At 35.1% G+C, this 25,527-nt stretch overlaps 1 protein-coding gene across 3 annotated transcripts in view; it reads left to right on the forward strand.

Moving 5' to 3' along the window:
• Window positions 1-25,527, forward strand: part of MARCHF7 (membrane associated ring-CH-type finger 7) — a 48,069-nt gene that overhangs the window by 17,719 nt on the left and 4,823 nt on the right. For all 3 annotated transcript variants that reach the window (XM_059055356.2, XM_067026156.1, XM_067026155.1), the window contains exons 3-7: window positions 9,557-9,752; window positions 11,425-11,577; window positions 13,189-14,293; window positions 17,307-17,476; window positions 23,107-23,216. In XM_059055356.2, the coding sequence (XP_058911339.1) occupies window positions 9,557-9,752; window positions 11,425-11,577; window positions 13,189-14,293; window positions 17,307-17,476; window positions 23,107-23,216 (1,734 nt within the window). The remainder of the gene's footprint in view (window positions 1-9,556; window positions 9,753-11,424; window positions 11,578-13,188; window positions 14,294-17,306; window positions 17,477-23,106; window positions 23,217-25,527) is intronic.

The following is a 25,527-nucleotide window of genomic DNA, read 5'->3' on the forward strand; positions in this document are numbered from 1 at the left end:
AGGCATGCGGGCTCAGTAGTTGTGGCTTGCGGGCTCTAGAGCACAGCCTCGGTAGTTGTGGCACACAGGCTTAGTTGCTCTGTGGCGTATGGGATCTTCCCGGACCAGGGATCGAACCTGTGTCTCCTGCATTAGCAGGTGGATTCTTAACCACTGTGCCACCAGGGAAGTCCCCCCCCTTCTTTATTATACTTAGTGAACCTGAAGCTTCAGAAAAGAGGGTCAGAATAGGGCATAGTAGTTCAATCTCATTTACATTATGGATCAGATGATAAGAAAACACCTTATTTATACAGTGCTTGACATTTTGCAGCACATTTTAAATTTTTAATCTTAGTTAAATAGGACAGATGCTTGTGTCATTTCATAAATAAAGATCTGAAATCTGGAAAGATAAGTGGTTTCTCCCAGTCACAGGATTAGTATACAGTGCCTGAGCTGAAGAATCTAAGACTTCTGGATAGCATTGTGTCTTTGGGAAATGTAGGTTCTAAGTTCCAAACAATTGATTTTCTAAATGTCTTTTGGTTCTTGGCCATTTGTAAGCTGGGCTGCCTCTGCTATTAATCTTGCTGATATTTCTGTTACTCTATAAATTTTTGTTACAATTTGAATCGTAGAAAACTCTGATCACCTTAATCTCTTTGGTAATAATAGTAAGTAGAATTTTAGATATTTTTGGAAAGAAAATTTATGTAATTCATATTGTTAAAAGTGAAAATTTGGCAGTATTCTGTGAGTATGTAATTATTTTTGTTACTTTTATATATTTTTCTGTAACTTAATTTAAGCAACCCCTAATCCCACTTCTTGCTTTGTGGAGAGATTGATTACTTTTAATATGAAATAATAAAATAGGCTTTTTATGGAGGTTCTAGGTATGTTTTATAGTTTTTTACATCTTTTTCTAGTTTGTATATTAAGTTACAGAACTCAGTACTATTGCATATTTTGCAGAGATGTATTTTCAATAATTAAAATAGCCAATGGTCATTAACCTTTTTTTTGCTCATTTTGGTTTGTTTATCTGCTACAAAGGTAGTTTCCAGGGAAATATGTACATACATAACACACACAAAATTAGACAAGAAAATGAATAGTTTTAAATGCAATCAGGAAAATACAAATAAAATATTGAGAGTGAGTTGAGGTTGGCTATAACATTGATATGCGTTTGTAAGCCCTTGCAGTATTCTAAAGTTAAACTTCAGCCCTTGTGTGGGTGTCAGGGAGATCACAGGGAAACAACCAGGTCTGTAAGGTGTGTTGTTCATAAGGAAAAGGAAGCAATGCTTGGCAGTTTAGTCTGAAAGCGGGGACAGTGAATGATATAGAAGACAGTGTCTTCAGGGCAGTATTCATACTATAAGTATATACCTAGTTTAGTGAAACTATTTCTTGGTAAACAGTATATGCAAAGGACATGATGTCAAAGTACAGGTCAGTGAAAACAGTTCTGTAAAGGGACAACAGAGTGATCTAAATATTAACATTCTTGTAATCTATCTTGATCCAGATATTCCTAGGATATTTTGAGGGATAAATGGACTCCTAGTCATTCCATTTTGTGTAAATATAAGGTTTCTTACCTAGATTTCTCATAAAGTTGGGCATCATGAATCCATACATTCTTAAGGTCAGCTGTCTTTTTTTTGATAATTGAGAAGACTGTTCATTCTGAATAGAAACTAGAATGTAAGACTTACGCGTTAGCCTGGATATGGATACTCTCCAGCACGTGAATATTTAAAATAAAGAAGAGGTCAGAGGTTTAAGTTGTTGCTTATGGTCTGGAAAATTTTCGAAGCAGGAACTGTCAGTCATCACAGTCAAGGCATTGATTCATGGAAATGAGGAGCCAAGGAAGAGCATTTTATTCTAGACTTGCTTCCATTACTGTGCATTATATGATTTCTCTTGATTAAGCGTTGTCCAGTGGATAACATTGGTTGCATTTGCAGCAATTGTTAAGATTATTTTTGTTAAATAATAGCTTTATTGAGATATAAATCAGATACCATATGACTTGCCCATTTAAAGTGTACAGTTCAGTGATTTTTAGTATATTCACAGAATTGTGCAAACCATTGCCATAGTCAACTTTAAAATCTTTCATTACCTCAGGAGAATGAATATCCCAGATCTTTTAGCTGTCACTACACTGTCTCCCTCCTCTCCCCCTCAGCACTAAGCAACCACTAATCTATTTTCTGTCTCTGTAGATTTCCTTATTTGGGACTTTCATATACATGAGTAAAAACATTCTCTGTGATCTTATATTACTAGCTTGTCTTATATAGCATGTTTGTTTAAAGTTCATCTGCATGATGATAGCAGTATCAGCATTTCATTTCTTTTTATGGATGAGTAATATTCCATTATATGGATGTACTACATTTTGTTAATTCATTCAACCACTGATGGACATTTGGGATGTTTTCACCTTTTGGCTATTATGAATTAATGCTGCTGTAAGCATTCATGTGCAAGTCTGTCTGTGGACTAATGTTTTCAGTTATCTTGGATATATACCTAAGAGTAGATTTGCTCAATCATACATACGATAACTCTATGTTCAGTTATTTGAGGAACTGCTACACTGTTTTCCAATTTGGCTGGGCCATTTTATATTCCCACAGAAGTTATACAGGAAAGTTCTGATCTCTTCATCCTTTCCTGTACTTATCTTACATTTTGATTCTGGCCATCCTGTCCTGGGTATAAAGTGTAGTATCTTGTAGTTTTGATTTGGATTTCCTTGGTGACTCATGATGTTGAGCATTTTTTCATGTGCTGATTAGCTATTTTTATATTTTTGGAGAAAAGTCTATTCAGATCTTTTGCTCATTTTAAAATAAGGTTATTTGTCATTTTATTATTGAATTGTAAGAGTTTTTAGTTTCAAATTCAAATTCTACTTTTTTATTGCTGTTATAAAGTAGAACAATTGACTTTTGTATATTAAACTTGTATCCTGAAACCTTACAATAATTATTAGTTAGTTCCAGGAGTTTTTCTTTCAGATTTTCTGTATAATCATGTCATCTGCAAGTAAGGTCTTTCTTCCCAGTCTGTATACCTTTTACTTTATTTTCTTGCCTTATAGCATTAGCTAGAACTTCCAGTACTGTGTTGAAAAAAGAGTGGTGAAGTGAAAATAACAAAGATCAGAACATAAATAAATGAAATAGAGACTAAAAAGACAAAAAGATAAGTGAAATAAGAGGTGGCATTTTGAAAAGATAAACAAAATAGACATATCTTTAGCTAGACTCACCAAGAAAAACAAGACTCAAATAAATAAAATCAAAAATGAAAGAGGAGATGTTACAAATGATACCACAAAAATAAAAAGTAGCATAAGGGACTACTATGAACAGTTATACACCAAAAGATTGGACAACCTCTAAGAAATGGATAAATTCCTAGAAACACAAAACCTACGAAGATTGAGTCATGAAGAATTAGAAAATCTGAGCAGACCAGTAATGAGTAAGGAGATTTAATCAGTAATCAAAATCCTCCCAACAAAAAAAGTCTGGGATCAGAACACTTATTAATTCTACCAAACATTTAAAGAAGAATTAATACCAATCTTTCTCAAACTCTTCCAAAAAATAGAAGAGAGGTAGTAACACTCCTAAACTCATTTTATGAGGCCAGCATTACCCTGATATCAACACTGGTCAAGGACACTGCAAGAGAAGAAAATTAAAGGCTAGTATCCATGATGAACATAAATGCAAAACTCCTCTACAGAATATTAGCAAACTTAATTCAGCAATAATTTAAAAGGATCGTATACCGTGGTCAGGGGAGATTTTATCCCTGGCTTGCAAGAACGATGGTTCAACATCTGTGTATTAATTAATGTGGTACACCACATTAACTAAATGAAGGCTAAAAATAATATCATCTCAATAGATGCAGAAAAAGCATTGGACAAAATTCAGCATTCATTTATGATAAAAACTCAACAAAATGGGTGTCAAGGGAACATACCTCATTGTAATAAAGGCCATATATGACAAGCCTAGAGCTAACATCATACTAACTGGAGAAATGTGGAAAACCTTTCCTCTGAGATCAGGAGCAAGATGAGATAAGGATGCCCACTCTTGCCACTTTTATTCAGTATAGTATTGGAAGTCCTAGCCAGAGCAATCAGATAAGAAAAAGGAATAAAAGGAATCCAAATTGGAAAGGAGGAAGTAAAACTATCAGTATTTGCAGATGATATGATACTATATATAGAAAAATCTAAAGATCCCATCAAAAAACAACTAATAAATGAATTTGGTGAAGCTGCAAGATATAAAATCAATACACAAAAATCTGTTGTGTTGCTATACACTAATACAGAACTATCAGAGAAATTAAGAAAACAATCCAATTTACAGTTGCATCAAAAAGAATAAAATACTTAGGAATAAGTTTAGCCAAGGAAGTAAAAGACCTCTACACTGAAAGCTGTAAGACATTGATGAAAGAAATCGCAGAAGACACAAACAAGTGGAAGGATATTCCATGCTCATGGATTAGAAGAATTAATATTCTTAAAATATCTGTACTACCCAAAGCAGAGTATAGAATGGGTGAAGGTACTCAAAAGGTACAAACTTCCAGTTCTAAAATAAATCATGGGGATGTAGTGTACAGAATGGTGACTGTGATTAATAATACTGTATTATGTATTTGAAAGTTGCTAAGAGAGTAGATATTAAAAGTTCTCATCACAAGGAAAAAATTATGTAGTGAGGAATGTTAAGTAGAATTATTGTGGTGGTCATTATATATGTGTGTCTATATATAATTATGTTGTGCAGTAGAAACTGATATAATGTTATATATCAATATATGTCAGTTTTTAAAAGAAGAAAAAAGCAGTGAGAAAGGATGTCCTTGCCTTGTACATGATCTTGGTGTGAAGGCTTTTGAGTTTCTCTCCATTAAATATAATGTTAACTGTACATTCTTTGCATTCTTTATCAAGTTGAGGAAGTTACCCTCTATTTCTAGTTTGCTGAGAGTTTTTAATCATAAAGGGGTATTGAATTTTGTACTTTTTTGGATTCAGTTTGCTATTTTTTTTTTTCTTGCTGCATCACACAGCTTGCAGGATCTTAGTACCCTGACCAGGGATTGAACCCAGGCCACAGCAGTGAAAGCACCAGGTCTTAACCACTATACTGTCAGGGACTTCCCGATTTGCTCATATTTTGTTCAGGATTTTTGCAGCTGTGTTCATGAGAGATAATGCTCTATAGATTTCTTTCCTTATGTCTTTGTCTGGTTTGGGAATTAAGGTAGTGCTGGATGACTCATTTCATAGAATGAGTTAGGAAGTATTTTCTCTGCTGCTTTCCTCTGAAAGAGATTGTAGAGAATTAGTATAACTTCTTCCTTAAATGTTTGATTGAATTCTCCAGTGAACCCATGTGGGCTTGGTGTTTTCTGTTTTGAAAGCTTACTCTTGATTCAGGTTATGAGTTTTAAGTTTTTATATATTCTAGTTACAAGTTCCTAATTAGGCATATGATTTACAAATATTTTCTCATTAAGGTTCTTTTTTGCTATACTGTTTTAAGGGCATTTGCATTGGGAATATTTTTTAACCTTTTTTAGAAGTAATTATTTTCTGAATGCAAATACTGACTTATACAATACTAATGGTAAATAAATAATGATTTCATTGACTGTCCTTCCCTAAAACCTCTTGTTGGAAGGGCAACCTAAATAAGTATCATGAAGATAAAAATAAATAAGTAAATAAAATGAAAATTGGATGCCTGCTAGTAGTTACAGAATGTTTGTAAACTTCCCTTCCATCCGTTAAGTTTTCAAACTGTTTAATATGATTTCTCAGATACACGAAGTAGTATTCAGCTACTTTGGTTGGGCTAGACAGCCCCCTGCACATACCATACAATTTTCCTTTCTAATCACAGATATTTTGAGTTGAGAGTAACTCATAAAAATTGTTTATTACAGGAGCCAAATCTGTTACTTATTTGGGGTAGAGACTGGAAATTTAGTGAAAATGGGAGAGAATTCCATGGAACTTGAATGGATATTTAATAATTCTATCCACTTCTTATTTTCATGTGTATGTTCTTAGTCTGGAGGTAATGAATGCAAAAAGATTAATTGGACTTACCAAATTAAAAAACTAGTGAGTCAAGTGATACCATGAAGAGAGTGAAAAGACAACTTACAGAATGGGAGAAAATATTTGTAAACGATATGCTATCTGACAAGGAACTTGTAACCAGACTATGTAAAGAACTCTTACATCCTAACAATAAAAAAAAAACCCAGTTTAAAATGGGTGAAGAACCTGAATAGACATTTGTCCAAAGATGTATAAGTGGCCAATGAACACATAAATAGATGCTCAACATCAGCCGTTAGGAAATACAAATGTACACTATAATGAGACACCACTTCATATCCACTAGAATGTGGCTAAAATAAAATTAAAAAGTGAGACAATAACGAGTTGACAAGGTTATGGAGAAATTTGGACCCTCATAAATTGCTTGTGGGGTTTTAAACTGGTACAGCCACTTTGGAAAACAGTTTATTAAATATTCTAAAAGTCAAACTTTGAGGTATTATATGACCCATTAGTTACACCCAAGAAAATTAGAAACATGTCTACACAAAACTTGAACACAAATGTTCATAGTAGCATTATTCATAACAGCTAAGAAGTGTAAACAACCCCAAAAGTACTTTTTTATACGTCCGGTGTCTGCAAGGCAGTATACTTAAGTGTACTTTGGAGACAGACTCTGCCTGATTTCGTTTGGCCACCAGTAGTTTTTTTTTTTTTTTTTTTTTTTGCGGTATGCGGGCCTCTCACTGTTGTGGCCTCTCCCGCTGCGGAGCGCAGGCTCCGGACGCGCAGGCTCAGCGGCCATGGCTCACGGGCCCAGCCGCTCCGCGGCACGTGGCATCTTCCCGGACCGGGGCACGAACCCGTGTCCCCTGCATCGGCAGGCGGACTCTCAACTACTGCGCCACCAGGGAAGCCCCCACCAGTAGTTTTAAATAGCAAAAGAGATAAGATAGTGTATAAATGAACCCCATACTTTATTGTTAAAAGAATTCAGAGGGGAAAAAAGCTAATTGCTTCAGACTGAGAATATTTGAACAGTGGACAAAATTGGATTGGTAGAAACCAGGGAAAAGTTTGATTTGGAATTTAAGCCAGCAGAAAAATGGGTCAGAACTTTATTTCTCCTCTCCTATACTGAGTATTTTTGTCTCTGGGATGACATATAGGCTACCTTTTAGAGTTGTGAGTCATGAAAATTACCAAACAGTGAGTGTGTCTTTATCTCACTAGTGGCCAGTGCCAGAAAACTGTGGAGTGGCTTTATAGACTTTTTGTTCATTTCTCATGTTGTATCTAAATTTGATGAATTTTTATCTTTTATAATGGCTCTCTATTCCCATTACTTTCATCTCAAGGAACGAAAGTAATGGGAATTACTAGCATTTCTTGCTAGTCCAGTGACTTCCTGATTTGCCCACTTTTTGTCCATCCCACTCTTTTAACCTTCCACAGTGCTCTTAAGATCTTTCTAAGTAGTTGATCTGATGGTATTACCTCCTTCAGTAGCTCCTAAAGTCTTATTTGTGGAGGTGCTATTCAATAACAATTTGTCCAGTCCATGCAAAATGAGAAAAATAAAGACAAGTTAGGAATTTTGTACAAGTAAAATTTGTTCACCTTACAAGTCTGTTTTATTCTGTTATGTTCTTGTTTTAGGAGCATATAAAATGCCCTTTTTAAAAGATTGGGGATGGGGTTAGGTGGTATTCGCTATTTTCGTTTTCCTTACCTGTCAAAAGTGGCAGTTCTTTCTAAATTTTAAATCAAACCATTTAAAAAAATATTTTGGTCTTTGATATTCAAAGGTCTTAAAACCACTGGCCTGCAGGATTAAGTCCCTGATACCTTGACAGTGGCACATAAAATGATTTCATTTTGAAATATCTTATGAATTTCATCTCATGTGCTATTCCAGTTCATTGATTGGGGGCTCTGTAGACAACTTGGTGTGAAAGACTTGTGAGACCAAGTTTGTGCTAAGCTGAGGAGTTCTACGTTTAATTAGCAAAATATTGAATGGGCAAGGGATGGATGAAATCCTGATATGCCCATTCCTACTTTTTCAGCTTTGCATCTTCTGCTTTTCCATGTATGTGCACAGTTTATTCTGTAGAGTTACCATGGACTAATACAGTTCACTGAATGCATGCAGTATGCTTCTCATAATTAAAAGATAATCGGAGATCAAGTAAGTAGTGATGCCTTAGAAGAATTCCCATGGCAGAATAGTTAAGACATCTTTTTATCTTTTTTGTGTTGTCTGTCTATAATCTCCTTCCTCATTTGCCTCCTCAGTGAACTCCAGTTATCACCTATGAATTCTCCCCTGCTTTCCTCAGACATAGTTTTTTCTTTTCTGTAAAACTTTCAACATATCTCCTATTACAGTACTTATTTATATTATACCTATTTATTTGCTTATCTGTACTCTAAAACTCTTTGTTGGAACACATTATTTGGGCTCTTATGTTTATAATACTAGGTTAATATAGACTGAATTTATGGCCCATGATAACATTCCATTTTTAACTTTTCTTTTGTCAAGAAATATAACACTTTAAAGAACGTTGTTTCATTTTAATATTCTTCAATAAAATGAACTACTTACCATCTACTTACATGTAAAATGGTTTATAAATGTCTTTTTTCCTTTATTTCCTAGAATGAAAGTTATTTCCTAGAAATAACTTTTATGTTAGTGGTAAGTGTCTTCAAGCAATTCAGAGATTATATGCCAAATTTGTCCTTCTTGGTCTGTGTGTGTGTGTGTGTGTGTGTGTGTATTTGTACATCGTAACATCTGTTATTTCATGTTGTACATATAATTATATGTTTAAAGAGAAAACCTTGAGCTTAGAGTTTTACAGTATGTAGTTTTAGCTGTTTCTTCCTTCACTGATGAAGAAATTCCATATATTAGGGGTTTTTTTTAGTACCATTTGTAGTGTTTTACTGTATTCCTGAGAATGGACATAAGATCCAGATACATTTTATATTAGTTGAAAATCTTATTTTTATAGTGGAGTATTCACACTTTCTATATTAATGCCTTTCTTGGTGTTCTATCTCTAAGAAGAGGAAACAGGGTTCCTCAAAAGGTTAATATTAAACGAGGAGAACAAAATGATTACATATAAAGTTTTTACTCTTCAGTGTTTCCTAGACTAGTGTTTATATTCAGTTACATAGAAGACATAATCTAAATCAGATTGGTTACCTAGCAAAGTACAATTACAGTATAAAGTAAAGGGACAAGTGGTAGAAGGGAACAAAGACTATGAAAAACCTACATGGTAGAAAAATTTGTGTCTGTGAGGAATGAATGGTCCTTGGGGATTTATTAGAGCACTGTAGATTAAATGTAATATTTAAATTTAATATTTAAAAATTGCAAGTGTTTTATTATTCCTTTAAAAAATTTTTTTTAACTTACAGTCTACATCAGCATCAGCATCTGCAATACCATTTCAGTCTACATGGTATAGTGAGTCTGAGATAACTCAGGGAGCACGCTCAAGATCGCAAAACCAGCAACGGGATCATGATTCAAAAAGACCTAAACTTTCCTGTACAAACTGTACATCTACCTCAGCTGGGAGAAGTGTTGGACATGGTTTAAATGCAGTATCAGGTAATAATTAAATTTGTATAAATATAAATCACTGTATATGTATTTTGGACAAAAACCCTTTTCCCAAGATGTAGTGTACTACTAAAATAAGCAAGTAGATTGCACATAAGACTGGGTCAGAAATAGAGCGGAGTTTCCAAAATCTTACCTTAAGTTAGTGCTAGAACTGAAATTAACTCTTCATCTTGGATTTTTGTTCTAAATTTGGTACAGATATCTTACACAAACAGGGTATTAGCAGATTTTAATTAATTAGAATAGCTGATACATATGGTAATAAAATTTGTAAAAGTGACATGTATTCTGCTGGTTATTATAGGAGGTAAATTTTTAAATTGTTACTAAGAAAGCCAGATTTACTGATACATGTTAAAAATGTTTCCTTAGCCTATTTTTTGTAAATAATAAACATTGTGCTATATAACACATATTTTCAGAAAATGTAGAAATTCTTTAGTTTAACAAAAAATAGTTGGTGGTAATCTAGTGGGAGTTCTATACAAGGAGTTAGAAAGCTATGGTTCTAGTCCTCTAACTATGTGACATTGGACAAGTCACTTTACCACTCTGGTATGAAAGACTTATGCATAAAGCTCCATGTTTAGTATCTTATACTCACAGATACTAAGATACAGGCACACATCTGTTGCACAAATTGAAAAGATCTTTTGTTGAGAGGTACTTCCTCACTTATACTTCTCTTCAAATGAAACAGTGGCCAATGCCTGAAATAGTTTTAAGGTAAGATAAAACTTGTGATGACACAGTTGGAGAATAAAATCTTAAAATGCATATGTACTACTAATTGAATTAGTGTAAGCGATTCCTTTCTATTTCGATAGGCAGGACCTCCATGGGAAAGATACTGCCCATCTGAAGGATTTTAAGAGTAGTGTGATGGGTAAGAGCAGACTGACCTTAACTTTGTAGACAAATACCATTGTGTAGAGATACTTTTGTTCTCCTCTGGTCTGTGAAGGCATAGCATTAACTCTGGGTCATTTCCCTTAATGAAGGGAAATTATTAAGGCTATTAGGACTGGGAGAGGAAGACCCAGAATTTCAAGGTAAATGGTGAGGGGGGAAAGTTTTGAGACTTAATTTTTAATTTCTTTTTAAATGAAGTCATATCTAACAAAGTTTAGATTATAATTGCAAGGATACATTACTACTTAGCATAAGAATGAACCAAATATGGTGGCAATAATAGTTCTGGCAAAATAGTATTATAACCTACAGTGTAGGTTATAGTATAACCTCTTTCATTTCAAGATGGCTTTGATTTTGATTTTAGCTGTTCTCCAGCATCACTTTGATCGACTTTTCATGAAATTCTGCATCTTTGGCAAGCTTTATATTTTTGTTCTCTAATCATTTTACGTCATGTTTATATTGTATGGTCAGATATTCTAGAGAGTGAGACATTGACATCCTAGATGGGGGTAGATTATAGTATTAGGGAAGGATATGTTTGAGTAGGAGATAAGTTTATAAGTGATTATTTCACTGGTAAATAATTTATGTTTTGCTCGGTTTTGCTTTTGATTGCAACTATGTAACTGGGGATTACTGTAATAGACCATAATTACCTCTCTGTGTAATACTGAAGATGTGTTGTCATCAGAAACCTTGAAAGCTTTCTCTGAATTAAGACTTTTTCAATTATTTAAAGATTCTTCTTGGAGGCATAGTCAAGTTCCCAGATCTTCATCAGTGGTACTTGGATCATTTGGAACTGACTTAATGAGAGAGAGGAGAGCAGATTCCTCCATTAGTAATCTTATGGATTATAGTCACCGAAGTGGTGATTTCACAACTTCATCATGTATGTATAAACTATATTATGCATAATTTATCTAATAATGTTACATTTTGTCTTTGTATCATTAAAATCACAGTACAAAGGAATAAATGGAGTGAATATTATGAAGATTTAGAATACAGGATAGCTTGATATGTTTTCAACCTTATTTGTCATTTTACTTTTAAAAATGTAAACAATATAAAATATTTAGATATACATGAGTATCCAGATTCTGTCTGCCTATAATTTTTTCACTCTTAAGAATGTATGTTTTACATATACTTGGTAATTCTTGTATACTACAATATAATTTGCCTTGTGAATTAACTAAAACTTGAAATCATCATTTTAAGACATAATTTAGAATTCCTTTAGTTTAACATGAATTTGTCTTTATTTTCATTTAGTTGAAATAAAGACCCACACTGTTTCTGTCAGTGTACATAAGCTAAAACTTTAAAAAGATATAAGTCCAATGCACTATCCATTGTGTGACAGAGCCCCCTTAAAAAAAAAAATGCCATAAAACAATAATACTAAATAACTGAAGATAAAAGGTGCTCATTGAAGTTGACAAATATAGCAGACAGAAGTGGAATTTGATTTACAGAGAAGAAAATACATTTCTGTTTAAAGGTTTAACTAGATTATTTTAAATAATCCTATTGGGGCAAGCCGTTGCTTTATTTAAGACAAATGAAAGCATCTTTTCATTTGCTTGGCTTTGGGTGGAGGAGCTTTAGCAGACAGTGTTTGTATCTTCTCGGTTTGGGGGGTAAAAATGTACAGAATAGAACTGATTTAGTCCCTAACAGTTAATCCTTCCATGAGGCACCATGTATTAGCACAGTAGCAATCTAGCTGTTAAACTAGATGTATGGATGAATATTCTTTATGAAGGAATGCTTTGGTATTTCTCTTTCCATTTGATTAGAACCATCAGTAGTGTACTATTAAAATCGCAGATTCCAGGGCTCTCTTCTGACTCAGTATTGGGAAAAAAATAAAAATAAAGCATAGTTACGTCTGATGAGTAACCGGGTATAAGAGTCACTGCTGTTAACTTAAAAGAAAAGATAAAACATTGGAGAAATTTTGAACTATTAGCATGGTTTGCTATAAAATTATAAGGGTGATAGTATTTATATGAAATAACTTTTGTTCTTGTTCCAGAGTAAGAAAAATCTCCAAAACACTATCTCTCTATTATTACTTTGCTTTTACTTGTTATGAGTCATTTACCTTGAATTTGTTTGCCCATTTAAAAATCCCTTATCTAGATGTTAGATATTCTTCTACCATATCAATTTCTGATTAATAAATTCAACTGTTTTACCTTCCTCAAGTTGGTAAATTGATGTTTGCCTCTCATAAGCTATAATACATTTCTTTTAAAAAAGATTTTTAATGCTGACTTTATACAGCAGTATTGGATTTTACCAAAGGTATAGAAAGATAAATATGTTTATTTTTTCTGTAATAATAGTTAAGCTGTGTAGTTATAATATGCCAGTATTCAGTTTGAATCCAGTGTTTAATTTTGGCAGTAATTAGTAGTGGTTAATAGACACAACCTTAATAATGCACAAATTTTTCATGTAATTGACTACCTTTCCATTCTTTAAAAAATAGATGTTCAAGACAGAGTTCCTTCTTCATATTCACAAGGAGCAAGACCAAAAGAGAACTCATTGAGCACTTTACAATTGAATACATCATCTACAAATCACCAGATGCCTTCTGAACATCAGACCATACCATGTTCTAGGGACTCTGGTAGAAATTCTTTAAGATCAAATTTTTCTCCAAGAGAATTAGAATCTCCCCAAAGCAGTATACAGCCTGGATTTTCTTATATTTCAAATAGAGGTGAAACGTCAACTATAGGCAGTTCAAATAGGGTTGACTCATCTCAAAGATCATTTCAAGAATCTTCTGACAATGAAGGTAGACGTACAACAAGGAGATTGCTGTCACGTATAGCTTCTAGTATGTCATCTACTTTTTTTTCACGAAGATCTAGTCAGGATTCCTTGAATACGAGATCATTGAGTTCTGAGAATTCTTACATTTCTCCAAGAATCTTGACAGCTGCACAGTCTCGTAATGCAGCATCAGCTTCTGATGGTCCTGATAATAGGGCATCCGAAGCTTCTCAGGGATTTCGATTTCTTCGGCGAAGATGGGGTTTGTCATCTCTTAGCCAAAATCATAGCTCTGAGCCAGATTCCCGAAATTTTAACCAAGAATCTGAAGGTAGAAATATAGGACCATGGTTATCTTCCTCACTTAGAAATAGATGCACACCTTTGTTCTCTAGGAGGAGGCGAGAGGGACGAGATGAATCTTCAAGGATATCTACCTCTGATATACCATCTAGATCTCATCATATTTTTAGAAGAGAATCAAATGAAGTGGTTCACCTTGAAGCACAGAGTGATCCCCTTGGGGCTACTGCCAGCAGACCACAAGCATCTGCAGCACCAAGCAGTGCTGCTACGGGTGGCTCCATATCAGATTCGGCTCACAGTGGACGAAGTACAGGAATAACAGGGATCCTTCCTGGTTCCTTATTCCGATTTGCAGTGCCCCCGGCACTTGGAAGTAATTTGACCGACAATGTTATGATCACTGTAGATATTATTCCTTCAGGTTGGAGTTCATCTGATGGAAGAAATGATAAAACTAAAAGTGTACCCTCAAGAGACCCAGAAAGACTGCAAAAAATAAAAGAGAGGTAAGTTTGAATACCTGTCTTAAGCCTGTGAAGAACAGATGAGAGAAAGAACTGTTTGTTTCTAAAATGGTTTCTCATAAGAGTGATGTCTGAAATTTCTTTCCTTAAAATTTACATCCAGTAAGATGTTAGCATCTTGCTCAGAGGTAAAATGGATGAGAATTAATACTGGAGGTGGGCACTGGGGGGTGTAGATTGCATTGGGAAATAATCTAAAGGTTATTTTTAACCAGCTTTTGCTGGTTAAATGTAGATACATATATGTATCTATAAAATATACAAAATCTTAATATACAAATCTTACATATACAAAATCTTAATCTCTTACCTTGTTTCTAGGTAGACTAGTGCTAAATGGGATTGGTAAAGCGGCCCAATTCGTTGTGGATTATCAAGACAATGTTTCAGCCTTTAATAATATCATTTATTGGGACTTGCCTGATGGTTCAGTGGCCAAGACTTTGTGCTCCCAATGCAGGGGGCTTGGGTTTGACCCCTGGTCAGGGAACTAGATCCCACATGCCACAGCTAAGAGTTTGCATGCCGCAACTAAAGATCCCACATGCCACAACTAATACCCAGTGCAGCAAAATAAATAAATAACAAAAAAATAAGATCATTTATTTACCATTTATTTGTATTTCTCACTTCAAATCTTTTTTGGAATGAGATAAAATCATTTCCACAAATTTTTAAATTTCGTTTTTGAAGTCCAAATGTATACTGAATATTCTTTATATATTGTGACTCTTTGACAGAGATATCAGTTTAAATTCAGGACTTAGAATCTTTTTATTCATGTGAAATCTTTCGTAGAGTTTAGTTGCTTAAAAATCTTTGGAAAAAAGATGAAAGATCTGAGATTTTTCACTCCAACTTAATTATTTTGTCATGTAAGTGTAGTTACTTAGTTTTTCCATCTATTAAAATTAGTTTTATGATAAAAAGGGATAGGATAGTACACGTAAAATATACTTGTAAGAAGAAAAGACTTATGTAAAGCTAAGGTCGTTGGGTGTTTTTGTTTTTTTCTTGTTCATAAAGGCCCCATGTAATGGAATTTTGGGAGAGCATAGTTGTTACTATCATTTTAGGGTTTTCTGGTCTTTAAGAGGAAATACATTCAAATCTTGCTCTGGGGAATAAAGGGAGCTTCGCATGCTTTCTGAGATATTGAACATTGACTGATATCTTTCCACTTTTCCTTATATAGGACAAATTGTTACCATGTGACTGTTCTTTTAAAATTTGCTCTTTTTCCTTTCTTGTAGAAAGATTTACTCTGCCCTGGTAGTGTTAGCTTTAATGTTATTACAGGAGCTCCCTCTGATTGCAAGCTGTCTACTGAGTAATGTAGTAACTATTATATTCCTTGTGCTCAAAGTTAGATTAATTTGAGTGCAGTAGTATAAGTAGGGCAAAAAATTAATTTAGTGATTTCCAAAGAGAAACTAATTAAGCCAGCACCACCCTGTCTGGTTAGATAGTTTAAAAAGCAGCATTTGTTGGTTATTTTGACAAGAGTTTATATATGTGTGTGTTCCTTTATTACATATTTTGCTTAAAAATGAGGATTATAAGATACTTTACAATTAAATGAATAAAAGTGTAAAAAAATTGAGTCTCCCAAAGTAAAAACTATCAACCAAAGAAAGTTATATCTAAGGTAAAACATAAATGTTAATGCTTGAGGTTGTATCTCTGGTTAATCCTAGGCATGAAAGTCACCTAAAAGTACGCGTGTTCCTCTTTCCACACATCTTTTGCTAAACTCATTTGGAACCCATATAATCCAGGTTATATTTCAGTAGCAGTTTAGCATTCTGTATCATCAATTTACTGAGTACCTTTTTCACGTAAGCAGTGGACTAAGGCAATAGGGATTTTAATTTAAAAAACTACTTGTCTTACAGTGATCATTCTGCATTTAAATTAAGCAGTACATGTTGGCCTGTGAAATAGAGGACATAGCTTAATGGAAACTGCTCCACACTTTAAAAGCCTACCCTTGTAGAAATCAGGATGATTTAATAACATTGCTGGGGTGGGGAAAATGAAAAATTAAATCTCTTCTTTTTTTTTTTTTATTATGATTTAATACAAAAAGCTTATCAGTTTAAACATATGTGGCTCTGCTAACATGTAAATTGAAAAATCACAAGTCAGTATTTGTTTAATTCATCAAACTTGTCTTAAAAGTTTTGGGGGGACAGGGACTTCCCTGGTGGTCCAGTAGTTAAGACTCCGTGCTCCCTATGCAGGGGGCCCAGGTTCGATCCTGGTCGGAGAACTAGATCCCGCATGCCGCAGCTAAAAGATCCCGCATGCTGCAACTAAGAGCCCGCATGCCACAACTAAAAGATCCCGCATGCTGCAACTAAGAGTCCACATGTCACAACTAAAAGATCCCGCATGCCGCAACGAAGATCCCTCGTGCCGCAACTAAGACCCGGTGCAGCCAAATAAATATTTTTTAAAAGTTTTGCAGGGACAAAAGTGATGGGTATATAAGTACATTATCTTTATACTGCTGGAATTGAAGTAGTCTATGGTACTGCAGAAATTAAAATCTTAGTGAAACTTACAAATTGTGAAAAATATGGAATTTAACCTGTGGTAGCAGGGTCAGGGTGTGATGGCGGTGGGATGAATTGGGAAACTGGAATTGACGTATATACACTAATATTTATAAAATAGATAACTAATAAGAACTTGATGTATAAAAAATAAATAAAATTAAAAAAAAATAAACTGTGGTACCAAAGACAAAATTACTTAAACTGTTTGAAGATAAGTAATAGGATAGCCTACTTCATTTACCTTTAAAATATTTATTATAATTTTTATTCTTATTGATACAGTTTTTCTTAGAAGTTCTTGTTTATTATTATTGTTGTTTGCCTTTTTTTCTACCCAGAGAGACCATGATATTGTTTGGGATTATGTATGACTGGAAATGACCAACCAGGATGGTTTTGATAGCTCTGTTTAGGAAATGTACGTTCTTTTCCAGCCTCCTTTTAGAGGACTCTGAAGAAGAAGAAGGTGATTTATGTAGAATTTGTCAGATGGCAGCTGCATCATCTTCTAACTTGCTGATAGAGCCATGCAAGTGCACAGGAAGCTTGCAGTATGTCCACCAAGAGTGTATGAAAAAATGGTTACAGGCCAAAATTAACTCTGGTAAGGTTTACCCTTTTATGTATTTTGTTTTCACAGTTTTTCCAAGAGATGCACGTATGTATGCATTTTAATTAACAAATATGGTTATAATTTATTGTCAAATTTATACTCTTATCAAAAGCATCAGTCATTTTTTGAAGCAAAAGCATTGAAGAGCATTAGTCTTCATAAATTTAACGTATAGTAGTGTTTCTTATATTTCATTTACTGAACAATCTACTCCCATACATGTATAGTGCAACTGTAATTTTTTATTGTTGGTGACCCTTACATCATGCAATATCTTTCTGAATCAAAGAAATATTCTTACTGCTTACCAACTATGTGTCCTTGAGAAAGATTTATTGTCTCTAATGTTGTTATGCAGCAATAAGATTACTGTAGGGAGTCATTGTTTATTAAGTGCCTGTTATGGAGCCAGGCATTGTTCTAGATGTGGGATATAGAGAACCAGACAGACAAGGCACTTGCTCTCCTTGGGGGATTACGTGTTAAAGGAATGCCTTGTTGAGGTGAGGACATTTATACTTGAACAAAGAGGAGCTAGCTATTCTAGAATGACAGGAAAAGCATTCCAGCACACAGAACAACTAGTACAGAGACTTTAAGGTGGGAATGACTTAGGTGTGTTTGAGGAATTGAATGAAGGCCCAGCGTGGCTAGAGTATAATTAGTGGGAAAGGAGAGAGAGGGGTGGTAAGTTGAGGTAAGAGAGATTAGCAGAGGCTAGCTCATTTAGGACTTTGAAAGTTAATGTCAGAAGCTTAGATTTTTATGGGAAAGCCACTGAAGGTCAGGGGAGTGAAATGATCTTATTTATATTTTGGCTGCTCTGTGAAGAGTGGAGTTTAGTGGGACAAGAGTAGAAGCAGGGAGGTCAACCGGGAATCTGTTGTGGTGACCAACCAGGAATCTGTCTTTACAAGAGGTGGTGATGGTGGTGGTAGAAATGGATGATGGATTCTGGTATGTTTTGGAGGTAGATTCTGTAAGACTCGCCAGTGGATTGGATGTGGTGGAGTGAAGGAGAAAGAACACTTAGAGAAGCTCATATTTTTGCCTTGAGCAACTAAATAAATGGTGGGGCCATTTACTGAAAATAAAGAAGACTGAGAGTAGAATAAATTTGGCAGAGGAAACTGAGAGTTCTGTTTTAGAAATATTGTATTTGAACTGTTTATTAAATAACCATATGGAAATGGTTATGGGCAGTTAGCAAAACAGGTGTGATGTTTCAGGGGCTTTAGCGCAGAAAATAACAGTTTTAGGAATCATGAGCACATAATATTTTAAGCTTTGAGATTAAGTAAGGTCACTTGAGCAAGAGCAAATATTTAAAAAATGAGCCCAGAGCAGAGCCCTGAGGCACTCAAATGCTTAGTGGGAACAGAGAAGGAGATTTGAGGAGCAGCCTCAGTCTGGTATGAAGAAAACTGAGAAAATGTAGTGTTGTGCAAGCCAAAAGAAGAAAATGTTTTAAGAGGGTGTAACCAACCCTGTCAGGTACTGCAAAGAAATCAGAACGAAGAGATGACTGCTGGATTTGGTAGCATGGGTGACCTTGGTGACTTCAGTGCTGGGGCGGTGGTGGGGAGGTGTCTTTGTATGATTAAATTGAGCTGAGTAAGATTGGGGAAGCAGCAGCATAGACGCCCTCTTACAATAAGCTTTACTGTCAAGGAGATTGGAGATACAGGGTAGGAATTGGAGAGTTATATGGGGTCATGGTACATGCTTTTGTTTTGTTTTTGTTTCAAAGTAGAAATTTGAGGGCATTTTTAGTTTTAACGAGATACAATGGAGAGAAAAAAAAATATGAAAAGGGAAGGGAAAGATGGGATCCAGGGCACAAGTTGAGTAGTTAGCCTTTAATAGGAAAAAGGGTACTTCATCTCTAGAAAGCTAGTGTAGATATGGATTATTGATCAGTTTGTTGCTTTGGTGAGAGAGTGCTTGAATTCCTATATAATTGCTTCTGTTTTCTTAGTAAGGTCTTTAGCTGATGAGGGGATGGGTTAAGAGATTTTCATGTGTGGGGAAAATAACATTCTAAAATGCTTTCAGGGTGTTCAGGTAGTACTAATGTCCATAAAAATCTATGGCCATGAACATGATTTAAAAGTGGGATTGGGATACATGTACATTTTTTTAGAAGCTGTTTTCAGATACTTGGATACAGATGAGGATTTGAGTTCGATGGGGTTGGGACCTTTGCCAGGCAAATATGATGAAGGGAGTTAAGGGTGTTTGTAAGGCTGTAGTTGTGGTGAGCCTAGAAATTTGACAAAATAAGGAAGGGGGAGGGAGTAAGGACATTAGGAAGTGGATAGTGAGAAGTGGTAGGGTCAGTGTCTTTGAACCTCAGTGACATTGAAGAGAATTGCCAGAGTAGGTGAGCTAAAATGATGAAAAGTTGTAGGTGCACAAGAGAGGATGCTTAAAATACAGATTTTAGGAGTAGTGCAGTACACTGCAGTGACAGGGTCAAGGGTATGACCATAAAGTAGGTGGCTTAGTTGGGGAAGCGTCATATGGGAAGCAAGGATGTTGAGGAATTCAGAATCAAATGTGGTCTTATGTGGATGTTGAAATAGCCAAGAAATAAGTTGGGTAAAGAAGAGACCTGCTAAAGTCATTGATGAATGAGGAGGGACTTAGAGTTTCAAAACAGCAATATGTGTGGGGAGGGGGCATCTATCCCTATTTCTTGGTCCTGAGGTACAAAGTGTTGTGGGGGAAAAAATGGCTGCAGAAGAGTATCAATTTTGAGGCACTGTGGTTCAGGCTTGAAGTTGAAGAGATAATTCATAAAGGAGATTGGTTAAGAGGAATTTAATGTTAGACTATGAGTACCAGAGGACCTAGTGAAATGTTACTCGTAGGGTAAGAATGTGACTAGTAGGGTGGGAAATTAGATCAGAGTAATAAGTGTACATAATTGTGTGAAAATGACAGTCTGATGATGATAGCTGGGTAGCATAGGCAAACAGGTTGTGAGGTATGATGGTATTTTAATGTTAATCTGTTGGAGGAGTTTGAGTAACCTATTCAAACTGGAGATTACAAGGCTAGTGGGAAACTTTTTTCCTGCAGCAAGGTTAGCAAAGGCCTCCTTGGGATAGTGGGTTATCTTTTCTTCTAACCTAACCTGATCCCAAACCTGTGGGATGGGCTGTCTTACCTGTAGCAGCCTCTTCTTGGCTGTATAGTGTTATGACAGCCTCATAGGCTTTATTAGTCACCACCCTGGGGTGTTATTAAGATAAAATGAGCACTCAGCATGGTTCTTGACACTTAGCAAGGGTCCAGAAATGTTAGGTATTACCAAAATGAAAAACAACTTGACTCACCTTCTGTTATATTTGCAATTGGATTGTTAGTATTATGTAGGCAGGAAAACAGATAATACAATATATGTCTAAGAATATTGGATTTTTGGAGTTAGACATGCTTAGGTTGGAATATTGACTCCAACACTTAACTATAGGATTTTGAGTAAGTCTCTTTTAACATTGGTTCTGAACCCTGGTTGCTGATCAGAATATTAACCATTGGAGTTTTTAAAAACATAGATGCCTCAGATCCATTCCTAAACATTTTTAAGTAGGTCTGGGGTTCGGCCTCAGTTCCATCATGAATACAATTGAGTAACAGCTTGTTGTTAAGGTCAAATGAGATGATGTTTATGAATAGTTTCTCACAGTATTGGACTCATAGTAAGTACTCAGTTAAATAGGTTTTAAAGGTAATAAATAATAAGTATTCATGGTCAAATGAATGTTAAGGTCTCAAGAACTGAACCTTCCTTTTAAGTTTCCACAAGGCTTTCTCATATTTTCATAAAGACCCCATCTGGTAGGTGATTCTCTGGTAGAGATTCATTTAAACATTTATTAGGCAGCCACTATATATGGACTGTTAAAACGCTACAGGATGTTCAAAGATGAATAGAATACGTCTAGTACAAGTTGAGGCAAATGCAGTCAGGGCCTACTGAATGAGGTGGGTGTAAAGGACAGAGTCCTGGATTAAAGATTGTAGGGATAAATGGGTTCGTCCCATCTGCGTATGGCCTTTTTGAATAACTTCTGTAGGTCACTTGTTCGTGGAAGAGAAAAATGAAACCCTAAGATGTGAAAGACTTTGTTTTAATGATATATGGTGTCCATATTTTATGACCATCACATTTTTCCTGCTTCTGAATCAGAGAATAAATATCTGATAAGAGAAAGTCTTCTAAAGTTTCACATTCTTTATATTCTCCATCAGGTCATAATACTATGGACTTCTCCTTGAATCTCCAGAACTTCTAATCTATTTTGGCACATAACAGGCACTCAGTAAATGTTAGTTAAATTGAATCTAAATCTTTATCTTGTTTATGCACATGACTTGCTCTAATTTTCAGTATGTTTTTTCATTTTAAAACCCTGTCTGAAAATAAACACAAGGGGGAAAATGGCTATATATTTAATTAGACAAGACCTACTTAATTGGAGCCAGAAGCTTAGGAGTAACCAAATGTTGAGTGCCTATAGGACAGATGGAATTTTATTTAATTGTGGTAAAATATATATTGATACAGCATGACATTTGCCCTTTTAACCATTATTAGGTATATAATTCAGTGACATTAAGTAGATTCTGAATGTTTTGTGACCATCACCACTATTTATTTACAAAACTTTTAAGTCACCCTAAACAGAAATGTTATACCCATTAAGCACTAACACCCTTCTCCCCCTCCTCTCTAGCCCCTGGTAACTTCTGATCTACTTTCTCTGTGAATTTGCTTATTCTACATATTTCTTACAAGTGGAATCATACAACATCTGTCCTTTTTGTATCTTATTTGTGCCTTATTTTACTTAGTAGTAGCATGTATAAGGACTTCATTCTTTTCATGGCGGAGGGGAGCTGTTTTTATCTGAACAAAGGTGGATTCCTTTTTTTGCCTTCTATCCTGCAGGGAAGACACATTTCTTAGACCACAGAAGGTCTTAGCATATGTTGTCACATTAAAGATACTAGCCTGAGTATATGTAACTAGTTGTTTTAGATACCATGTTTTCCTGGCATCTTGCCAGAGTACTTAAGGAGGAAGTAGGAGGTACAGATAACATTCCATTGTCAGCTTCCCATATCAAAATGTATGAGCATCTCAGGGGGGAAAAAACCACAAGTAATGAGTGGAGGCTTAGGTACCACAGAGTAGCACTTGACATGCACATCAGGTGTTACTGATTGATATTTATTTATTTATTTATTGCGGTACACGGGCCTCTCACTGTTGTGGCCTCTCCTGGTGCGGAGCACAGGCTCCGGACGCGCAGGCTCAGCGGCCATGGCTCACAGGCCTAGCCGCTCCGTGGCACGTGGGATCTTCCCGGACTGGGGCACGGACCCGTGTCCCCTGCATCGGCAGGCGGACTCTCAACCACTGCGCCACCAGGGAAGCCCTGATTGATACTTTAGGAGACATTACTGGTTTATGGTCATAGCACAGTCTCCCTGCTATCTCTTCCTCCCTGCCTTCCTTTCAGTTTTCTGTATTCTAGGCTTAAACCTACGAGGAAAAATGTTCTGTGGAGACCCTGCAAAATTAAGCTTTACTTGTAATTTTTTACCAGGTTCTTCACTAGAGGCTGTAACCACCTGTGAACTCTGTAAAGAGAAGTTGCAGCTTAACCTGGAGGATTTTGATATTCATGAACTACATAGAGCTCATGCAAATGAACAAGTTAGTATATTTTGCCTAATTTACCTTGGTAAGTGTCTATTCTGTGCTTAAAGGACAACTCTTGAAGAAAAGATTAAATCATGGCCAGAAAACCTGCATTAAAATAATAATAACATAATTTTCTTTCACTGCATTAGGTATAATTTTATAATTTTTCTTTACTTTCCTATAACTTTTTGAAAGTGAAAGGCAAAAAAGCAAGTCACAGGTTTTAAATTATTAAGGTAAAATGTATTATATGGTTCCAAAATAAAAGTGAAAATAAAGGCGTACTAAGTGGTCCCCAAATAGGCATGCTAAGAGCTGTCTCAGTTGTGAATACCTCTTAGTCCTAGAACGTGATTGAAATACCAAGCCCTGGATCTTCATCTTCTTCCTTCCTCCCTCCATCCCTCCCTTCCTTTTTTTTTATGTTAGGAATAGTTTTTTATGTGCCCGTCTGCCCCCATGTTCTTCTGCTATCCTGGTTTCCTCCACTCTCCTCATTCTTACCTCCAACTTTATGTTGAACAACTTACTTATGAAATCTTTTATTCCAAGTTCACATTGTTTATAAACCTCTTTCTTTTAGTATTTGTGTCATTATAGTCTATTCATATAATGAATAATCTGATCTTATTAAATTTTTTTTCAAATATTTTCTTCTCATTTCTCAGATTTTTGGGTATTATTGATAACTGTTCTCCTCCTAATTGATTTGGTCACTAATTTTTGTTTCTTGAAGCTTTAAATTAAAAAAAAATTTTGAGATGCTTAGATAGTTAGAATGAAGAGTTCAATATTTTCCCCCTTTTCTTCCTCCTAAAGGAAAATTCTGGGGAAAAAAGATGTTAAAGGAGATTACAAGGATGACTCAAGAGCCGTACTCTCCAAGTGTGCTTAGCATATTTGTTATAAAAAGAGAGATGATTGTGGGAGAATGCATGAATGCTTGAAAAACACTTTAAATTAAGGAGTAGTGGACAGCCCCCTTTTTTTGATAGAGGTAAATAAAGTTCACATAAAAATCATTTTAAAGTGAACAATTCGGTATATTTGCGATGTTGTGCAACCACCACCTCCATCTACTTCCAAGACACTTTCATCTCTCCTAAAGAAAATCCTGTACCCGTTAACCAGTTGCTCCCTGTCCCCCCCGTCCTTTGGCAACCTCCAACTGCCTTCTGTCTCTCTGGATTTATCCATTCTGGATATTTCATATAAATGGAATCAAGCAACATGATCTTTTATGGACACCCTTTACTTTTAAAATGTGGGAATAATGAATACCCTTTGAAAATCTGATTAAAATCACACTCCTAGCAAAATATACAAAGACACAATATTTGTATATGATTTAAGGGATTCCCAGATCCTTTGAAGCTGATTACTTAGATCCAGGTTAAGAATCACTGATTTAATTAATGAGCCATTAAGGCAATTGATGTAGCATAGATGCTATTCATACTAATTATTACTTTATTCTTTAATGAGCCACTTGTCCAAAGAGAATAGTGTTTTCAGCAAGGAATTGTCTTAAATCCCTAAGGAGTCTCTCTATAGACAGCTGGGCCATTGGTATTTTAAAGAACAGGGGAAAGAGTATGTAAAAATAGAATGATGGAAAGAAAAAATTTTTTTTTTCATCTTCTCAAAATGAGAGTGGGTTTCAAAGGATGGTTTTCTTCTGCTATTCTTCCTTTTCTAGGTGCTCTATCATGTCTCTTAAAGGTAGTTTTTGGCATTTTGATTCAACCAGGAATGTTTTCATGGTTCTCCAAGGATTTAATGACCCACAATCTTAAATAATTTAAGTGTGAGGAAATATTAGGTGGAGTCATTGTAAAAGCAGTGACAGTCTTGATTAAGCTTCCTGGCTTTAACTTCTTTGTTCTGTGTGAATCTTGGATTCTGGGGGCCCAAGAACTACTCTCATTTGAAATGATTAGTTTAATGCAGTTTATTTCCTCATTGTGCAGTAGCTTCATTATTTTCAAGGTGATAAACATTAAAATTTTTTAAAAAAAATTTGAGGACATAAATTTATTTCCTTTTAAGTTAAAAATAAGAAAAGTAAGTGAAGATTTAAAGAAAGTTTTAATAAGTCAATTTCAAATTTCTTGAATGCTCTGTGGAATCTGATAACCAGTTACTTGCTGAAGTTGTTACTAAGAACGTATAGTTCTTAACTTCAGATGAGTTAATTGCCAAAAATGGTACAACTTACAGGTAGTTCACTGTATAAAAATTACAGGATAGATTAGATTTTTAATAACACTATATTCATGGCTTGTATTCTTAGCTTCAAAACAATTTTGAACCAAAGGACGGT

Source organism: Kogia breviceps, chromosome 2, assembly GCF_026419965.1.
Source record: "Kogia breviceps isolate mKogBre1 chromosome 2, mKogBre1 haplotype 1, whole genome shotgun sequence".
Taxonomy (NCBI): domain Eukaryota; kingdom Metazoa; phylum Chordata; class Mammalia; order Artiodactyla; family Physeteridae; genus Kogia; species Kogia breviceps.